We start from the raw sequence: 19,750 nt of genomic DNA, 5'->3' as shown, positions 1-19,750 counted from the left end.
TTTTTTTTTTTTTTTCAGAATGCAGATACATGCATAATTATCACTTCCTCCCGTTCAAAATTTTATTATCAAATAATTAAATTATACGACTCAGAAAATTAGTTAAAATTTATTAAAGATAATAAATATATAAAAAATGAAACTTGTTTGCTTAAAACGTTTTTATTCTAATAAATTTTTTATAATAATTTTATTTTAATGCTCCTTAAAATTTTTCAATCAAACATATATTTGTATTTATATTAGAATAATAAATTCATATCTATTTTTATAATTATAAAATCCGAATTAAAAGAATAAAATTTCCTAAAAACGTAATATAATTGAAATTAATTTATAATTAATTATTTGAATAAAATATTAACTATCTAATTATTTCATAATTATATAAAAATTAATTTAAATTTATGATTAATATTTTATATTTCAATATCATTTATTTAATTAGTTTAAGTTAAATTATAAATAAAATTAAAAAAACACGGAGAGGTGACGCGATTAAAAAATATGTAAAATTATAAGGATTTGATAAAAAGAACTACAAGAACCTAATTACAAATTATTTAAGACCATAAGAATTTCCAAAATAATTATCCCTATTTTACTGCTATCTTATAGTGATAAATTGATGAAATCTTGAATTCCTCACGTCCAAAGAAAAGATTCTAACATTTTTTTATTTTTTTAAAAATCATAAAAATTCAAAACAAAATCAATTTGTTACATTATATAGCACTCAATTTTTTTAATACAATTTTTTAGTTGTTCAGTTCGCCATGAGTATTTTCTTTTTATATTTATTCTGTATTTGCTTTTCCATATGTTGTTTTCATATACGCCATGCATACTAAAAGTAATTTTCTTATCTTTAATCAACGACCCCCTCTTACTCTGAATTGACGAAGAAAACTACTGCACTTGTTAATCTCTTGTAAATCTCTGTTTTGTGAATGAGTTTCAGTTTTCACTCGGAAAAGAAAATTCTCTAAACATGCAATTACTCCATGCGTACATAACATAAGTTATTTTTAATAATTTATCAAAAGTAACAAATGATAATTAACTCATTAAATCTGTTTTAAATTTATTTTTTTTAATTTTACCCATATCAACTGAGATTGTAAAGGAAAGAGAAAGACATAATAATTTGCTACATTTTAAGCACAGGGATAAAATTAATCAATAAATATTAATTTTTTATACTTTAAATGAAATTATTTTTAAGAGGACCACGTCACTTGGACATTGTCCAATAAAAACGTACCAACTTAATTAATTGGAGGCCCACATGTCAGCTTATCTGAATGTTCTATGAAAATATTCTGCTGCAAGCCTGCAAATCCCCTTTTTTTTTTTTTTTTGGGGCCTGAATTCTGCTACAAGTCGCCTATATGAAAATGAGTCCCGCAGACTAACATATTGATTGAGTTGGTGTGTTTTTATTGGACAACATTCAAGCGACGTGGTTGTCTCTGAGCACCTGAGAATTTCTAGCCGCTTGCAGTAGAAGGGACTACTTCCCTGTAGTAGTTTATATACAATTAAAACGATAAGCATATTTTGTCAACTTATAAAAACATTTTATGGTATCGGTATCATAAAAAGAGGCTGTGATCTGTCTCTTTCCTTGCACCATTTCATGGCCTCCTTACTGTCACTGTCCAGCCTGCCCTTCCACTATTCCAGGATTCATTTTCCGTACCAAACTTTGAATTAAGCGCATCTAATTTTACTTTTGAGTTGGAGACTTCTGGTTTAGACCCTTTCCAGTTAATATTAGTGCTTGATGGAATATTTTATTGCGTTTTGGATACGCAATGCAATCGAATAAATTGAACCCATGTGTATGTATGAACTCATTTTCCCTCCGGTAAGTCTGGGAGCATTTTCACTGTTTTCAGAAATATCACCCATTCCCGAAGAGATCATGGCTGTGTCACTTGTAGGCGGAGCTCTTCTCTCTGCTGCCTTCAATGTGGTTTTGGAGAGATTAACGCCTGAGCTGACAGATTTCATCAACAAAATCGGTGGAAAGAAGCTGGATCACAAGTTATTTAATCATTTGAAGCCATCCTTGTTTGCTGCAAGAGTTGTGCTCAACGATGCAGAACTCAAACAATTCGCAGATCCTGCTGTGAAAGCTTGGCTAGATGAACTCAGAGAGGCTGTCTATGACTTGGAAGACTTGATGGATGAGATTTCCACCCGAGATGCCACTCAGAAAAAGGTGAGCTATTTCTCCTTTGCTTCTCTTAGTTTGCGAGATACAAGCATGGCAAATAAGTTAGAAGTTATCAGCGATAGAATTGAAAAAATTGTGGGGCAAAAAGATGCTCTTGATTTGAAGAAGACAACTGGAACAGGTTCAGAAACTTTGTCCTGGAGGTCTCCAGTTACATCTCATGTGGAAGTCTCTGAAGTGTACGGAAGGACGAAAGAAAAAGAAGATATAATTAAGCTTATGTTTAGTGGTGAGGGTGGTCCGTTGTCTGTAATTCCCATTGTGGGTATGGGCGGGGTAGGGAAGACCACCTTAGTTAATTTAGTTTATAATGATGTCAAGCAAAACTTTGATCTTACTGCATGGGTTTGTGTTTCTGAAGCATTTGATCTTTTAAAAATAGCACAAACTATAATAAAATCTATTAGTCTAGATTTTGCATGTGATAATATGGATTTGAATCTTGTTCGACTTCATCTGGTGGAGAAGTTAGAAAGGAAAAAATTTTTAGTTGTTCTTGACGATGTCTGGAATGACAAATACACTGATTGGGATACCTTAAAGAATTTGCTTTGCAATGGAGTGGGAGGATGTAAAATTCTTGTTACAACTCGTCTAAAGCATGTTGCTTTGATGGTCAAAACCACCTCATCATTTTATCACTTAAATGTCTTGTCTGATGACGATTGCTTGTCAATTTTCGCTGCACATGCTTTCCAAGTTAGAGATTCAACGATGAATTCACACTTAGAAAAAATTGGAAGAGATGTTGCTAGTAAGTGTAAAGGATTGCCCTTAACTGCAAAAGTACTTGGGGGACTTTTTAGATCAAAGCCTAACTTTGAAGACTGGGATACTATATTAAAAGATTCTTTGTGGGACTCATTAGACAATGAGATCATTCCAGCTTTAAAAGTTAGTTATTATTATCTTCCTCCCCATTTAAAACAATGCTTTGCTTATTGTTCTTTATTCCCGGAGGATTATCCATTTGATAAGGAAGAATTAATCTTGATGTGGATGGCAGAAGGTTTCTTGCAACCATCAAAGCGAAATATGACTTTAGAAGAAGTTGGTCAAGAATACTTTGATGATTTAACTTCAAGATCATTCTTTCAACCCTTAGTATCTGAAACTGTTGTGCGCTTTGGGATGCATGATCTCATTCATGAGTTAGCAACTCATGTTGCTGGAGACTTTTACCTTAGATTAGGGGAGAATGGAAACAAAATTGGTAATAAGACACGCCATTTATCTTGCAACTTTCAATATTATCCCAGTCATGAGGTTTTTCAAAAATCAAAAGGCTTACGAACATTTATAGGATTGGATTTTTTCTATCTCCCTGGGTCTATTGGAAATGCTTCTCATATTGTATCATCAAATTTGAAGTCCTTGCGGATGCTGTCACTTGAGGGTTTGTCGTCTTTAAAGATAGTTCCTGACTTAATCGGGGAATTTATCCATTTGCGCTATTTGGATCTATCGTGGACAGGTATTAGAAGTTTGCCTGATTCAATATGCAAGTTGTTTAATTTACAGACGTTGAAGTTGTGTTCATGTTCATCTCTTGAGATGCTACCAAGTGACACGAAAGATCTTGTAAATCTTCGGTATTTGGATCTATCTTCCTCAAGGAAGATTGTAAGTTTGCCTGACTCATTGTGCGAATTATACAATCTACAAACATTGCGGTTGGGATATTGTTATTCTTTGAAGATGCTGCCGAGAGATATGCAAGATCTTGTAAACTTGCGACATCTTGATGTAGTAGGCACTAGCTTGAAAGAAATGCCGAGGGGATTGGGTAGCTTAAAAGAGTTGAAAATTTTGAGTGAATATGTTGTGGGCGCAGACCAAGGGACCGGAATTGGAGAATTGGGAGGAATGTCAAATTTGATGGGTGGGATTGAAATTAGTAAATTGGAGATTGTCAAGAATGGAAAAGAAGCCTACGAGGCGAGGATGACGGAGAAGAAGCACATTAAAGGGTTGAGATTATCATGGTCTAGAGATGGTGACGTGGAAGACACACGAACTGAGAGAGCTATTTTGGGAAATCTTCAACCTTATTGGGGTTTAGAAGATTTGGAAATTAGAAATTATAGGGGCACAATATTTCCGGATTGGTTGGGAAGTCATCGCTACCAGAACATGACTATGTTGCAATTGACAGGGTGCAAAAACTGTTGCATGCTTCCACCCCTTGGACGGCTCCCCGCTCTAAAGGAATTAAGAATTAATGGATTAAATGGGGTAAAAAGAATTGGTGATGAGTTGTTGAAGGGAGATGATTGTGCTTCCATAATACCATTTCCATCCCTTGAAGTTCTTGATTTTTTTTCGATGACTTCATGGGAACAATGGCATTCCATTAACATGGAAGCTTTCCCTAAGCTCCGACTACTCAGAATATATGATTGCCCCAAGTTAATTGGAAATTTACCTCGCCGGCTGCTTTCTTTAGAAACCCTGGTGATTGAACGTTGTCCATTTTTTTGTTCTGGTATTCCGAGTTGTCCCAAACTTCAGAAACTAGTGACTGATAGAAGTGAAAATGTGGGGTGGCAAGAGCAAGAGTTACCTTCATGCCTTTGCGAGCTAAATATTACAGGATGTCAGATGTTGGAATCAATGGCAGAGGCACTCTCTAAACATTCGCATTTACAACAATTAACTATCACTAGTTGCTCTAATATATCACCTCCAATTATTCATCTGCCCCAGTCATTACAACGTTTACAAGTACGATGGTGTGAAAATGTTGATTTTGTGATGAGTTCAATTGCTTCTCTTCAAAATCTCCAGTCTATCAGTATTGCATCGTGTAATTTTGTGAAATTTATTTGGGATGACATGGAAGGCCTTCTCCCGAATTTAAGAAAGCTAATCATTGAGCATTGTGACGAGATGGAAGCATTTCCAGAAGGGATCCTTGTGGCAAGTTTGAGGGAACTTATTATTGTAGGGAATAGTAAGCTATTATCCCATCAAGCAGAGTGGCACCTCCCAAGTAATATCACTTACCTTCATATGTATCGCTATAGTAAAGTGAAGTGTTTCCCAGAGGGGTGTTTTCTACCTGCCACTCTAACCACCCTAGAACTCAATGGCTTTGATTGCTTGGAGACATTGCATTGCACAGGACTTCAGCACCTAACCTCTCTCCAACGTCTAAAGATCATCTATTGTCCCAAGCTGGAGAAAATGTCAGGAGAAAAGCTGCCTGCTTCTTTAAGAAAGCTTCACATTTGGGGATGTCCGTTGCTTGAAGAAAAATACCACAGCAAGGATGAACAATTTTTCCGCCAGATATCTCACATCCCAAACATCTACCTATTCTGGAAATGAGATACAATTAATTATGGATGAGGTATTTATTGTCCACACTCATGTTCCCAACTATTACATTTTATTTTCTACTACTTCATACATGCATTCACGCACCATTACACTTCCATATAATTAAATGTTCCTCAATAGTGTTGATTTACTTGCATTGTTGGAATCACTTCTTGCATCGGTTAATCTTTTGATCATTTATATGATACTAGCAAAATTATTTGTTTCTCGGTGTGCTCTGGATTCCAGCTCGCTCTCTGTTTCTGTAAACCTACTTATAGCTATTTTTCTTTGCCTTCTTTTTTCATCTCCCCCCCTCTTGCATAAGCTCGTCGGGTCTATATACTAATGTAAATAACCATTTAACTGACTGCTTATACGTTGAGATAAAAAGCATGATTATTATCTTTAGAGATAAGAAAACACTTACTTTTTCAGAACAATCACGTGATTTTAACTAACTAATTAAACCTATTCGGAAAACTTCATGAACTAAATAGTGGCAGCAATCTCGTGTGTAGATTCCTCTAAGCTTATACCAATCATGTAATGAGGAATTATTAGCAAAAAATAATCATGAAGGTACACTTCCAGACAAGTTTATGTCTGCATAACAAATACCATTTCTTGTTTCTTTTTTGTTAAATCTTCTCTGATGGAGTTTTTCTTTTTATGGGGTTGTTGCAGATAGAGTCCAACATGGGTAGTTCTAATTGGCAAAAGCAAACTCAATGCTTTTTCTTTGCAAGGGGTAATGCTGCAATTAAGTCCCCTTCATATATTCCTATTCTAAAGAGGCTTGAACTAAACCAAAGCCTTTGATTTTCTTCTTTCTCTCATAATCTGCTTGTTTAATTAACTTTTCTACCCTATATTTTCCTTTGATTCTTATTAACCAGACGATCTTCATTTCCATTGCCTTTTTTCTTTTCCCCCCTTCCTTGGGCTGTCTCTAGACTTATCATATGCTTAAAATGCAGCATCAGCAAGAGTGACAGCAAGGGATTTGCAGACTTGAAGTCTTGAACCTGTGCTGATGAAAATTGACAGAATATTCCCTGATTTTCTGGATTTTTTTTTGTGTGGCTCGGGTGCATTATTCTTTTTTTTTTTTTTTCCAAAGAAACTTTTGGTGAAAGTGTGTGTGGTGAATCTGTACTTCTGTATATAATGGCTTTTTTTTTTTTTTTTCTGTTTGCTTAAATGTTGGGATGAATATGTGTATAATGTATTTTGAATACTTATTACTTATAAAATTCTCAGGTTTCATGCCTGGGGGAGAGGATGTAGGATTCAAATTTTCTTTTTTGGATCCGAACCTCTATATATCGTGGTGTCATCCTATTATATTTAAATCATCGAACGAAAATGATATTTTCAAGAAATCAAGCATGCTTGAAATCAACGTTACTACACTTAAGTTTAACAGACAAAGCACAAGCATGTTTAGAAGGCTTTAGCTAATATCCAGACATTTTCAATGCAATGTATATATGCATGTGGAATTATCCGTATGTGTATGTGTTAGAAAGTGAGTTTTCACAATATAAGGTATCACAAACAAAGCTCATATATATAAGAAAGAATAATCAAAATCTTCTCTCTCTCTTTTTTTCCCCCTTTCTTTATCTTACACACAATCACCACAGAGCAATATCTCCAACAAAACAATGCTTAAAGAGAATATATACTAAATAACAATATCTGCAATCAATATTAAAATTTGTATCCTAAAAGTAAATTCTTCAAAAACATCTATTATTCAAATGAATCTCACACATGTCTGCATAAAATTAACAAAAATTTCTTTAAGAATAAAGAAGATACAAATTCCACGTGGACATATATTTATTTATTTGTTTTTGTTAGGCGTACATATGTGTCCTTTTATTAGAAATAAACGGTAAAGTAATAACCCAATTCAGATTAACCAAAAAGATGTTGGGCTGAAATTGAAACTAGCCCAGTCCAAAATATTTCCGAACCTAATTATTTTCGTTAAAGGTAGTTAAAAGCAAATGTAACCTAGGCGTTTTCAATTTTTCATATTCTCAGAAGATCCATCTGCTTCAAGAAAGAGGTAAGGAGAGGGAAAGATTTGCGCCGAGGAAACAAGGGAAAAATGGTGGTAGAAGATACCCCAAATTCTTCTATTACTGACGATCAGATCAGTACCAGTAGTACAAACCCTAACCCCAGGGTTCGTGACTCCGACGAGGATGAGCTCGAGGAGGGAGAGATCGTCGGAGAAGATGACTCAGCCACTTCGAAGGCATCGTCCGCCGTCGTGCGTCAGCCTCACCCGCTTGAGAATTCTTGGACCTTTTGGTTCGATAACCCCTCTGCCAAGTCCAAGCAAGCAGCCTGGGGAAGTTCTATGCGAAGCATCTATACCTTTAGTACTGTTGAGGAGTTTTGGAGGTCAGGCTTTTTTCTTTTTTTTGGTCATCCCCTTATTTTATTTTGTGATGTCACTTCCCTGTCTTGATTCTTTATCGGTTTATATCTCGCTTTTATTTGTTTGGCTGCTGGGGAAATTGACATCACACATTCGAGAAAGTTCTTCTTGGGCCATTAGTTAATTCAGTGATTTGAGTTTTCGAGTCTGGTTCTTACTGAGTTGACTGACATTAATTTCGGTGAAGAATTGGGAGATCAGATTTAATTGTTGAGTTGTGTGAGATAGAAAACCTGGAGCTTGGCGCACATAACGCCCCGAACTTTTGAGTTATGCACAGCCCACAGATAAATCGTGGAGATAACTTGACTCTTCAGCACTTACTGATTCCCAGTCTCCAAGTTGTGTACATAGCATGTTTCTCGCAGATGCCCTTAACTGTGCTTATCTTCCCTTTTCTATCTTGTACCTGTTTCCAGTGATGAGCTATGATGTTTGTTAAATTGTATAAACCTGTGGAATTAGGCATCAGCTGATATCATTTGTGTTTATAGGTATTGAATGACAATAAGGTCACGTTAATCCTTATCACTTTTGAAGTCACCAGTTTGGAATATGCTCAATCTGTTTGTAATTTTTCATGCTAAATGTCAATTATTACTGCTGCAATTTTTTGTTTTTCAATCTTAATCGCCTTACTTTATGTGTATGTACATAGACCATACTATTTACACTATTCGCCTTTAAGGAAGTTCTAAACTGTATTGTTAAAGGCTATGAATTTGCTTTTTATAAGTTTCTTTTAAAAAAAAAAAATCTGCTGATCAATTTTAAAGGGTGAGTTTATATAGTTTTGCTTGAACAGTATTTTTACAACGTTAAGCTTCATATTTACTTCTGCTGTTTAATTATTGTTGCTGCAAACGTTCATCATTCAGTGTTTACAACAACATACATCATCCAAGCAAGCTGGCTGTAGGAGCAGATTTTTATTGTTTCAAAGAGAAAATTGAGCCAAAATGGGAGGATCCTATTTGTGCTAATGGAGGAAAATGGACTGCCATATTTCCTAAAGGGAAATCTGATACTCGGTGGTTGTACACGGTATGATTTAGAATCTGTGATATATAAACATTGAAGGAACTAAGGAACTAATTTACATGAAAATCAACTAATTTTAGAGAGTTCTTTGTGATGAACTAACATTTTGTCACGTTAACTCCAGTTGCTGGCAATGATTGGCGAACAATTTGATCATGGAGATGAAATTTGTGGAGCAGTAGTAAATGTTAGAAAAAAGGAAGATAGAGTTTCTATTTGGACCAAGAACGCTTCTAACGAAGCAGCTCAGGTAATATTTTCTTTTTCTCTAGTGGGGTTGGGGAGGGTGTGTCTTGAAAAGATTGTGTAGTTTGCTAGCTGATAATTTTCATTATCAGTTGTGAACTGTAGTTTCCTCGTTCTTTACTTGTTAAGAAGGTAAAGCTATTATTGTACCGTGCATCTCGTTTTAGATGGGTGAAATGTGCATTAATGGAATTAGTGAGTGAAGGGCTACCGTTGGCAGCATAGCTCCCAACTGAGATACCAGTTTTACTCTTGTATTGTGGTTACACACACACACACACTTTCAGAAGTAGGCAAATGATAGGCAGGACGCGTGTGATTTGTCTTTGTGAGCGTTCGTCACCTATTGTGATCTGAAGATCATCTGAATGATTTTTTTCTTGTTACAGGTAAGCATTGGAAAACAGTGGAAGGAATTTCTCGATTATAATGAAACTATTGGATTTATATTTCATGTAAGAAAGTCTACTAATTACTATGCTTATGTGTTTGTGCCCCTATTAACATGGAATCTGGCTAATGAATTTTTGATGTCTTGCTATTTCAACAGGAGGACGCGAAGCATGACAGGAATGCCAAAAATAAATACACTGTATGAACTATATGATTTTTTTTTCCCCCGGTAACTACTGTAGAACAATTTATACTTTGTTCCATGTGAGAACATGTAGCTCAAAGTAAACGTGACGGCTTCACAAGTGCAGAATTGGCGTTTTCCCTCAAATCACATTTTGCTTATAAATTGAATCAGCCCTCAGGTTGATTATGGGAAAGCATGAGCTGGACGTTGCTGTGTGAACATTACCAGTCCTGATCATGAGTATGTCCGAGAATTATTTTGGATTTTCGGTCGAACTTTGATTTTCATACAAAGTGGAAATATTGGCTTGATGGCTTCCAAGGATTCTTCTGCTCTCGAATAACAACATAATAAATAATAAGAAGTTAAAGCTCATCAAATATTTCAAAATATTTTGTAAGATACATCCAGCGTTGAGCGTTGACGTACTTAGCCTTTTAGCATTTTTTTAAAGATACATTCAGTATCCAAAAATAGTTTTTTGTACATCCAACATTATGAGAAAAATTATTTTAAAATGCTAATAACACTTGAAAAAATATTTGAACATGCTTGAACCCAATGATTAAGAGAGTTACTCTGAAGTAGTAAGATGAGATCTAAATTCCTATTTTAAAACGCGATGAATAATATTAAAAATTACAAAATAACAAAATGTTACAAGTTATTAGTGCTACAAAATGAAGAATCCCTCGCGATCCTTAATCCAAGACAGCATAAGATTTGGAAATTAGAACGTTAACCTGTACAAGTAACAAATAAACGAGCGGCCATTATAAAATGTAGGCATCTCTTTCATTTGAAAATAGATATGCATTTACAGTTAATTTGTCCGTTCCCCTGGGCAAAAATGTATTAACAAGAGCAGGAAGAACAGCAAAAAGGCGTATCAATTAAAGAATTTCCCCTTCTTCCCAACATCCGTTCAGAACATCCTCATCTTCCTCAGCTATGTACTCCTTCTTCAAGAACAAACCCAAACGTTCCAAGGGGTTTGCCCGCTGGAGTCTATCTGATCCAACTGCCTGTCTCCGAACATGACATGATAACGTACACCCGCTTAACATTTCAAGCTCCTTAAAACTGTCCAGGTTAAACTCCGTAGATTTTTCCACCTACAATGAGCACACAATAGATTCGAACTTCAGCTTTTCAAGGACAAACGTCTTGGTAACATCGCTTGTTTCTTTTCTTTCTTTCTTTTTTTGGAAGGGGGGGGGGGAGGGGAAGGTGTTAGTGAGGCCAGACCTTGTCTGTCGCAATTCGGGCAGCTTCTCTCAGTTTTTCTCTCCGTTGCTTGGACTCTTCCTCAGTCCTCTTTTTCGTAGCAGCCTCAACAGCTTTGATTTGAGCCTCAATCCTAGCTCTTTCTGTCATCAGGTAAAACCAGATAATCATGAAACAGAAGTTGCAATCCAACAAGCATTGTTCATTTCCAAGTTCACAGTCTCTAATCACAATAAAATAGAACTAAATATTCTCATACGGAGATGAAACGAGTGGCACCACAAGGAAAACAACTATCATGCCAATTTATTGCAGCTAAATTGTAAAACCCAAATGTCTAGATGACCTCCTTTCGTATGGAGAAAACTTCAAAGGAGTAAAATGGGGCAGTCCAAGGAAGTTGAGACGGCTCAATTAGAGAAAGGCCACATGTTAATTGGTTTCTTAACAATGAATTTGAGAAAAGACATCAAATGAAGCAACCTCTTCCATAAAAAGGAAGGGTAGGTCCGAAATAAGGCAAGTGCAACGACAATCAGACAAATAACGCTAACAATTTATTCCATCAAATCACTAATTCTAACATAGAAAGAGATGTGCTATACTCACCTTCGCGCTCAAACCTTTCCAATCTTTCCTTTTCTTGCTGCATTTTCAGCAAATCAGCCTTATCACCCTAGAAAGGGTAGGCAGAAGATGTTAGCCAAGCCCACAAAATTCAAGATTACTCTTTACTCTTCTCAAATTCCTTACATGGTCAAGGAGTGTCTTTTGTTGTGCTTTTAAGATAGTCTCCGCAAAGCGGCTTTTAAGCATCGCAGCACGGAGAGCCTTCTTAGGTGACAGCTGAACATCACAAACAGGAGTGCTCCACACTAAATCATAATAAACGTAAAAGACCAATTAGTAATTAGCATCACTAAATCACAGCTCAAAAACAAAGCCTGTTAAAGCAATAAAGCAGAGGAGCAGCTAACCTTCTCCAGCAGAGGAGTCAATAGCTGAAGTCGTATGCTGCGTAGAGCATGCATGTTCACTATCCACAGCACTTACAGCCCCTTTTCATCATGTCAATAAGTTTTACATGCCAAATCAGTAAGAAAAGTAACACAGAAGAAGAAAATCACATCACAAACAGTAAAATCTCACCATCAGAATCAGGATCAGGATCAGACTTGCTCTGCAAAGCAATATGCATTTTGAAGATTAAATATATCATTTATTCCAAGATTTTCACATATAAAAGAAGTTAGTTAATTTCATTGAAGTTGTTAAGACTGTTCTCCATACCAGTCTCAACGGATCAGCACCAAACGCCTGTCGATCCCTTTCTTCTGATCCTTCAGAAGATAAATCTAAACCAATGCAGGCATATAAATGTCAATTAGGCAACAACTGACTTGGTCAAGCAGACACATCCAGAAGATTGTCAGCCTAACTACCTGAAGACGCACATGATGAATTGCTTGGAAGAGCACACTGGCAAGGAATGTCACCACATATATTACATTTATGACTGACAGGAGTCAGAGGACAGGCTTTGGCAGAACCAGAAATATGTGCCCAATTTTTCTCTTTGCGGCCTATAAAATCCACAGCTATTAGCTCTGTCTTAGAGCTATAAATACAAAGTCCAAATTGTACTCTTAATGTTTCATACCTTCATGTATGCCCTTTGCAGCTAATTTACAAGGAATCTGTGCTGTTTTGGGAACATCTACCTATAGGATGAAAGAGTATGAATTAAAAAATGCATTCCATAGATGCGACAAACAAAAGATTCACACAACCACCATAAGGTGATAGTGGCCTGGGGGGAAAAAAACCCATCATAACGTGACAATATCCAAAGAAGTAAACACAGTGACCAACAGATAGAGCTCACAAAAGCATCAAGTAAACAGCATCAAAAGAAAAAGTTCATCACATCCTTCAACATTCCAACATCCATTTTCCTTGTGGAAAAAACACTTACCTTATCCCCTCTTGCAGCAAAGGAGCTCCTCTTCTGAATACCATTCTGTTCAGGCAACCTTCTGGGAGAAAGTTCCTTTGGCAGGGATAGCTCCTCCACATTACAGCTTTTTCTCACGGTTTCCTTGATAGTTCCAACCACACATTTCCCGTGCTCAACTTCACAAGACCATTTTTTCTCCAAGTCTTTCCATTTTCTCTCAAAAATCTTTTTCAGTTCCTTTGCCATTAAATGAACATCATTACTAGGAGGGTTATACGTCATAGCATTTGTGAAGGTCAGCCTGACATCAGCAGCAAATTCCTCAATGCCATAGTATGTATATTTCTCCAGCTTCGTTTTGATTGTGCCTAAATCCATGGGTTCAGATATGATTGTAAAATAATCTGGAATGTTCAACGCTACAGGATCCACTGGCTTGCTAAAAACCCAGCTATACGGATGAGACATTAAACTCTTCAGAATGGTAGCACACTGCAGAGACAATTTCCGATCTAATTTCTGCCTCTTCTCCTGTTGGCTCACAATACTAACTTGTGGTCTCCGCTTATTGGAGGACTTCTTCAGATTACAGCAACCACTTTCGTTCAGGGCAGATAAGTTCTGCTGGAACTCACGTTTCGTCACAGGATCAACTTCAATAATTTTGGAGGGAAATTTTATCTTCAGTTTTCTGATAGGTACTACAGATTCTGTGGCAATCATAGTGATGAACTAAAGCAAGTTGTGTGAGGGTATTGCCAAGATATCCAAGTTCTCAAAAAACCATAAAGTTCAACCCGTTAGTGGCAAGGAGATCAAGCCTGCAATGCAATTACAAGTCAGATAATGGCCGAACATGTACCACCCATAGAGTAGATATGCGAATCTAATTTTAAATGTCACAACCACGGTTCTTTTTGGGGAAAAAAAATATTTTTCAATTGCAAAAGAAGAAATTGTATACTAATGCAGGCTTTTTAAAAATCCCTATCAGATAAAAAAATTTCTGCAGTTATAAGCACTAGTTTCTCGAAGCATAGAATCAATTACCGCTCAGAAATACCTCCTCTCTTTTTTTGCCATCAGAAATACCTCGTTATATGTATCTAATCGTAAGTAAGGATCCTTTCTAATCTTTGGATCATGAAATTATTCTCTCATCCCGCAAATCTAACCAGTATATATCCTTATATATCAATCTGCAATGCCCATGAATCTGAGAGACAAGGAATTGGAAATTGACACGGTAAGTAAAACAAATCGGAAAACAAAAATTGGCATCATGACACCCATTCATCCTGAATTAAATTCGTTTGTAAATGTGACACGCCACCAACTCCTGGAAAATTCTACCCGATAACGAAAAATTAAGAACAAAACAGAGAGAGAGAGAGAGAGAGAGAGAACAATGGGATGGGAAGATTTGCATAAGCAACCGCCCCGAAACATATTCAAGGTGATCAAGTTCGCCGCTTGCCGTAATGAAATATAAGGAACCGCGACGCACCCACAATTCTGATATCCCGATTTATACCCTCCACCTTCGTCGGCCATAGGAAATAAATCGCAAATCGTAAAAGAAATAAAACAAAAGGAAAACCTGCAAGACAATTAGGGCTTCAAAAAATAGCGTACCCAAATTTCACCAGAGAACGCCGAACTCGCAGATCGATGATGCATAAAAATGAGAAGAAGAGAGTGTGAAAGCGCCGACGCAAACCTCGCAACTTGACGAAAAGAGAGAGAAGGAGTGGGAAGATTTGGATTTAAAAGCAGTGCAATGTGATCCTAGGGTTTTATCTTCATTGACGCGTAAATTGTACGGCACTTTAGGAAGGTCTTAATTTTCATTTTTATTACATATTTAAAGCCAACAAATATTATTTGGTAAGGAAAAAAAAACAAATATAATAATATTAAACATGGTTTTATGTTGCCTGCCAAAAAAAAAAGCACATTTTTTAATGTTAAATTTTACATTTTAAATTTTTTACCAGATAAACTTTACATTTAAATAAATTATATTTTATATTAAATGATCAAATATTTAATTTAACAAATAATATGTTACGAAAATCGCATGTATCTTTTGAAAGATGTAAATTTATTCTTATACATTTTTAAATTTAAATTTAAATTTAATAACTAGTGGCAATATCATAATGGTATTAAAATTACCTATATTTATTTTTAAATATATTATTGTTGGCCCCACGATTAGTTTTATTCCTTATTTATCCTTAACTTGGGATATTTTGGCTTTCACTAGGATTTGCAGTAATAAAATTTTGATTAATTGATTGGTGATGGATTATTAATAATTATTTATTATTAAAATATTAATTCCTATTCGTAACTCTTAAATTAATTTAAATCCTTTTTGCCAACAAATTAATTTAAATCTTGTCTCAATCAATCAAGCAATTAATTAATTTAAATCTTCTCCATGAGTTTAATGAATTAATTATTATTAATTAATTGAGTCAAAATCTAAAGAAAACTTGCTTATTAAGTTAATCTAGCGTTTTTTTTTTTGGCCATCGAAGTGAAAGGAGATAATAGATGTGGCCCCACAAAATAAAAATCAAGGAGATGTGGAAAATCGCTCTCTTTCTTTTACCAGAACAAAAAGAAAGCCCAAAAAAAAAAAAAATCGTTCTCTTCTAGGGTTTCACCTTTTGGCCTCTTTAAAACGAGACCTCAGTCCCAGCATCTGCAGATCTTCCTCTCGTCCGGCGATGCTCGAGCGAGAAGTGATTATGGTAATTCCTTTTGTCATTTTACTCTGTTTCTCAATTAGATAGATTATAGATTTGCAGTTTATGGGCTATGATCGGCGTTTATAATCGTTTTGTGACGGAGGACATTTCCAAATCCTTTACTTTATTGGGGGCAAACCAACTGTGTTTGCATATTCCCAAGTTAACGTCGCATACAAATGTTCGTCGACGTTGACGGATCTCTCGTTTGGGAGTTTCTCCGTCGATCTTGTCTCATATTCCATCGCCTTGTGGAGCAGCGTTGCTGCTATTACTTCTTGGGACTGGCCATGAGACGTACATTCTTGAGCTTTTTTTTATTTTGTTGATTTTTAATTTAATTCAATTCTTTGTGGGGTGTGTCATAAGAGGATCGAATCTCATATTTAAGGCCACCTTCAGAGACTGAACGGCGTTTCTGCCTTGCTGTTATATATTATTCTGAGGCTCTGTGTGATGTTCTCTTGCCAGTTTCTGATTATGATTTCTGTTTCTTTAGTGACGGGGATTTACTCAAGATCTCTTTCTTTTATTGGGAGCAAACTTCCTGTGTTTGCATGTTTCCAAGTTAACGTCGCATATAAATGTATACTGACGCTGATGGACTTTCCTCCGTTGGTTCTTGTCTCATATTCCATCGCCTTGTTGAGCAGCGTTGTTGCCATTACTTCTTGGGACTGGCCATGAGACGTACATTCATAGTCGATCAATAATTGCTTGTAGTGTTTGTTTGATGACATTTGTCATTAGATGTTCCATATTTTTCATAATTATAATTTATGGCATTCTATAGATATAGCCGATGATGATATCAGTCATCAAAATGCCATCTTTCGGGACTGAATGGCTTCTAAGCCTTGCTGTCATTCTGCAATTCTGAGGCTATTCATTTCAACGACGTTTTATGTGATGTGTTTTTTTGAGTAGCTTGCAATTTCTACTAGCTTGTTATTTGTTCAGTCAAAAAAATCAATGGTCAATCTTTGGAGTCAACTTAAGCATTATCTGTTACAAATTTTGACTAGGAAGTCCGCTTCTCCTTGGTTGCTGATGGTTTTCTGATATTTGTTCCTGTGTTTTATTACTATTTCTATTTCAGTTTCCTTTATAGCTCATTAATCACAGGCTTCTTTCTTCCACTTGCTTATGGTACTTATAAATTTGTCTCATTAGGTGCTTACGCTGCTACCCTTGGGACCAGAGCTTCTCAAAAATGTATTGCTGGAAGCAGTGGATTTCGTTTTGTTGTGTTTGAACTTTCACAATAAAATGCATTTGTAGTGTTGTTCCGTAAGGACTGTTTTACAGAACACAGAGCAACGCAACAAATGCATTCTAATGTGAGGTTTCTAGATCCTATGCTGAGTCGTGTGGATGAATTTGTGGCTCCAAAAGTCATGCTTCAAAATAGGACCTTGAACAGCACTATAAATGTGTTATGATATTAAGGCCTCCATGACCCTATGGCGTTGGGCATGGTTACAAGCTGGTTTTATTTTGGAGGTAATAATGTAACGGAATCTCATCCGTACTTGAGTTTTGGTAAGAAACATTGAATTGGTTTATTTATTTGTTATGTTCTCAACCCTAAGTGAAAGATCTAACTTATACTAACTTATACTTAAAAGTTTAAAATTGATTTTGCTTGCGCCTAACAAGGTGATCTTTTTTAGAGTGAAGTTATGAAGTTTCACTGTTATGCACCTTTTTTAAAAAAATTTCTCTAATCAATTTTGACCACAAAAAACTTTTCAGCGCTTTATAAAGGCACAATGAATCATCAACTTATTACTTCAAATCCTTTAGAACCTGGCTCCTCTTCTAACGCCAAACAGGTCAGCTTATTTTGGCGTTCTTGCTAATATTAAATACACAGGTTTGAAATATGAATTTCTTATTTTTCATTATGAAGAATAGTAACCGGTTAAATGTAATTTGATTGAATGAAATTGGCCTGATGTGGCTGCGAGTAAAGCGTTTTCTCCTCTAATCTCATCTTGCTTTGATATGCTATGCAAGTCTCCATGCGCCATTGCCTCTGTCAACTCTATTTTTCAGAAGCTGTGTCCAAATTTCAATGGCATGTTCTCTCATTTCAATTACTATATTCTTCTCATCTTTCTTTATCAGTCTTTACTAAAAACGTTTTTTCCATTATTCTTTGCTCCTTTCTCTTTTCAATTATAGAGGTTTGGATGTCATTGTGGCAAACAGTAAGGTAAATCGTTTGTTTGGTTCCATTCTTTTTCAAATGCATATCTAAAGTTAAGGGTAAGAACATGTGATCGCTCTTTCATTTCCTTTTGATTCCTTCTCACTTTTAAAATGTCAAGTGCTATTTTGTCTTTATTAGTCACTCCTCTCCTTGCTACTCTCTCTCATCAGATATTGGAAAAGGATGCTTATTGGTGTTCAGCTTGACAATCTGCTAAATCCTTTACCAGCTTCAAAGGTGCAGGGACAGATGTGTTTGATGAACTTCGTTCTCCATTCCTCACCCATTACCTTTGTTGGTGTTTGATTTTTCTTTTGTTTTATGAAGTGTGCGGTGATGAGGCAATTTATTGGACTAGAGTTTCTGATCTGGGTATTATGCTCAGAACTTGATTAACAAACCCTTGGCTGTCTGAGCACACCTTTAAGGAAGTTTTCAATTCCTTTTCTTGAGTTAGTATTTTTTCCCTTTTGAGGTGACCGTTTTGAATGTGTTGTTCAATTAGTTAAGAAAATTGGCTCGTGATGATACTTTAATTATCTTAGCGGATTTCGGTGAGATTTCTATCAATGATCTTATTGTTACACACACTGAAGCCTATTTTCTTTATGGATATTCTTTAATTTAACGTATTACATTAGATGTTGCTTTGGTTGCCCCTTTTCTGTAGTCGTGTTTGGTTTCTTAATCTTTGGGGGCACTGATAAAATGAAACACTTGAACATGTTTTAGGACAGTGGCCGTGACCATTCAGCTTCGCCCTGAGCCCTTTCCTAAGGACTTATCCTTGCACTGAGCACTGTGTACTAGTTAATTTCTTGATTGTGATTACTGTTTAAAGAGTTTGCATCTCTCTGGCTAGTTACTGAATAATTTCAGTGGGAATAAGATTGGATAGGATTTTATTCTGTTCCCAGTTAGTTTGGATTATGTCCTAGCGTGATCCTCCCTTGTTTTTGTAACATCTGGCTATGTGTTGCTGTGTTTGGACGAGTGATGGGAAAAAAGATTATGGGCTTTATCAGTAAATTGAAGTTCGTATGCTTTTCTGCACCTAGTGTCGTTTCGATCCCATCTTGAATTTGCAATTCTAATTTCTTATTTATTTGTAGAACTGTTAAAATTCGTTTCTCTTGTAATTTGTATTATTGAGTTTTATTTTTTTTGCTATGCAAGTGGAAGGCAGTGAGTATGGCAGGGCTGACGAATTTTTGAAGGGTTGCGGGAAGAAAATAATAATATATGGGTTCCATCTCCACAGGGTGCATGAGGTGTGGCCATGTAAGTCCTGCTGCATGAGACTCCTTTGGGCAAACAGGTTGTACCCTTTTAGGAGAATATTGATGGACGATAATTTCATTGGGGTGATTTTTGTCCTTTCGCTCTCTATTGCAGGACATTGTTGGTGATTAATGTGGTCTGGTGTAGATTTGATATGTTTTGTTAACCTTGTAAGCTTTATCACTTGCATGATTGTCCACTTCGCTGGTATTGTATTTCAAATTTCTTTAATGATAATTTTTTGTAATGATAAATTCTTTATTATTAGAATTTTGTTTGAGTGTTTTACGATTAAATTAGATGATTATTTGATGCACTTTCTTTCAATCGGCGGTCGGATAACATTAAACATAAAATTGTCGATATGAAAGGAAGGTGCAAAAGAAATCGGATCTTTCAAATTGCTGGTCGAAAAACAACGTG

General features: G+C 35.8%; 3 protein-coding genes, 1 long non-coding RNA gene and 3 other non-coding genes across 8 annotated transcripts; 6 read left to right on the top strand and 1 right to left on the bottom strand.

Annotated features, from left to right (window-relative positions):
• Window positions 1-1,840: 1,840 nt before the first annotated feature.
• On the top strand, window positions 1,841-5,052 carry LOC114715187 (putative disease resistance RPP13-like protein 1). The gene is made up of 2 exons (XM_028899983.1): window positions 1,841-4,838; window positions 5,030-5,052. The coding sequence occupies exons 1-2, from the start codon at window positions 1,841-1,843 to the stop codon at window positions 5,050-5,052; spliced, it is 3,021 nt and encodes a 1,006-aa protein (XP_028755816.1).
• A 2,615-nt stretch (window positions 5,053-7,667) lies between these two features.
• LOC114715177 (eukaryotic translation initiation factor 4E-1) lies at window positions 7,668-10,081 on the top strand. The gene is made up of 5 exons (XM_028899974.1): window positions 7,668-7,984; window positions 8,900-9,065; window positions 9,187-9,312; window positions 9,698-9,763; window positions 9,859-10,081. Exons 1-5 carry the CDS (start codon window positions 7,686-7,688, stop codon window positions 9,904-9,906), a joined length of 705 nt encoding a protein of 234 aa, XP_028755807.1. The 5' UTR covers window positions 7,668-7,685; the 3' UTR covers window positions 9,907-10,081.
• A 411-nt stretch (window positions 10,082-10,492) lies between these two features.
• On the bottom strand, window positions 10,493-14,834 carry LOC114715176 (transcription factor GTE9). The gene is made up of 11 exons (XM_028899973.1): window positions 14,708-14,834; window positions 13,091-13,893; window positions 12,776-12,836; window positions 12,558-12,698; window positions 12,406-12,470; window positions 12,265-12,295; window positions 12,093-12,173; window positions 11,869-11,990; window positions 11,725-11,791; window positions 11,137-11,258; window positions 10,493-11,003 (listed from the first exon to the last, which is right to left on the bottom strand). Exons 2-11 carry the CDS (start codon window positions 13,793-13,795, stop codon window positions 10,782-10,784), a joined length of 1,617 nt encoding a protein of 538 aa, XP_028755806.1. The 5' UTR covers window positions 13,796-13,893; window positions 14,708-14,834; the 3' UTR covers window positions 10,493-10,781.
• A 921-nt stretch (window positions 14,835-15,755) lies between these two features.
• Window positions 15,756-19,597, top strand: LOC114715178 (uncharacterized). 2 transcript variants are annotated; one of them, XR_003737529.1, is made up of 2 exons: window positions 15,756-15,834; window positions 17,005-19,597. It is a non-coding gene; the product is annotated as an uncharacterized LOC114715178 (long non-coding RNA). The 2 variants fall into 2 exon arrangements; XR_003737530.1 differs by lacking the exon at window positions 15,756-15,834 and adding an exon at window positions 15,876-16,128.
• Window positions 16,628-16,716, top strand: LOC114715233 (small nucleolar RNA SNORD96 family). The gene has a single exon (XR_003737533.1). It is a non-coding gene; the product is annotated as a small nucleolar RNA SNORD96 family (small nucleolar RNA).
• LOC114715240 (small nucleolar RNA Z157/R69/R10) lies at window positions 18,371-18,469 on the top strand. Its single transcript, XR_003737540.1, has one exon. It is a non-coding gene; the product is annotated as a small nucleolar RNA Z157/R69/R10 (small nucleolar RNA).
• LOC114715241 (small nucleolar RNA R11/Z151) lies at window positions 18,562-18,645 on the top strand. The gene has a single exon (XR_003737541.1). It is a non-coding gene; the product is annotated as a small nucleolar RNA R11/Z151 (small nucleolar RNA).
• Window positions 19,598-19,750: the final 153 nt, after the last annotated feature.

Source organism: Neltuma alba, unplaced genomic scaffold, assembly GCF_004799145.2.
Source record: "Neltuma alba isolate B1F8T4 unplaced genomic scaffold, ASM479914v2 tig00011578_pilon, whole genome shotgun sequence".
Taxonomy (NCBI): Eukaryota; Viridiplantae; Streptophyta; class Magnoliopsida; order Fabales; family Fabaceae; genus Neltuma; species Neltuma alba.
This window is presented reverse-complemented; position numbering and strand designations above follow the sequence as displayed.

Bases quoted from the DNA above. Each gene is read 5' to 3' on its own strand.
- LOC114715187 (XM_028899983.1), top strand. From the start codon at position 1,841: ATGTGTATGTATGAACTCATTTTCCCTCCGGTAAGTCTGGGAGCATTT. The intron at 4,839-5,029 runs GTCAGATGTTGG...CAAAATCTCCAG, and splicing joins CGAGCTAAATATTACAGGAT to TCTATCAGTATTGCATCGTG.
- LOC114715177 (XM_028899974.1), top strand. From the start codon at position 7,686: ATGGTGGTAGAAGATACCCCAAATTCTTCTATTACTGACGATCAGATC. The intron at 7,985-8,899 runs GTCAGGCTTTTT...TTCATCATTCAG, and splicing joins ACTGTTGAGGAGTTTTGGAG to TGTTTACAACAACATACATC. The intron at 9,066-9,186 runs GTATGATTTAGA...CGTTAACTCCAG, and splicing joins ATACTCGGTGGTTGTACACG to TTGCTGGCAATGATTGGCGA.
- LOC114715176 (XM_028899973.1), bottom strand. From the start codon at position 13,795: ATGATTGCCACAGAATCTGTAGTACCTATCAGAAAACTGAAGATAAAA. The intron at 12,471-12,557 runs GTAGTTAGGCTG...GCATTGGTTTAG, and splicing joins TTCATCATGTGCGTCTTCAG to ATTTATCTTCTGAAGGATCA. The intron at 12,174-12,264 runs GTGAGATTTTAC...CATGATGAAAAG, and splicing joins TCCTGATCCTGATTCTGATG to GGGCTGTAAGTGCTGTGGAT.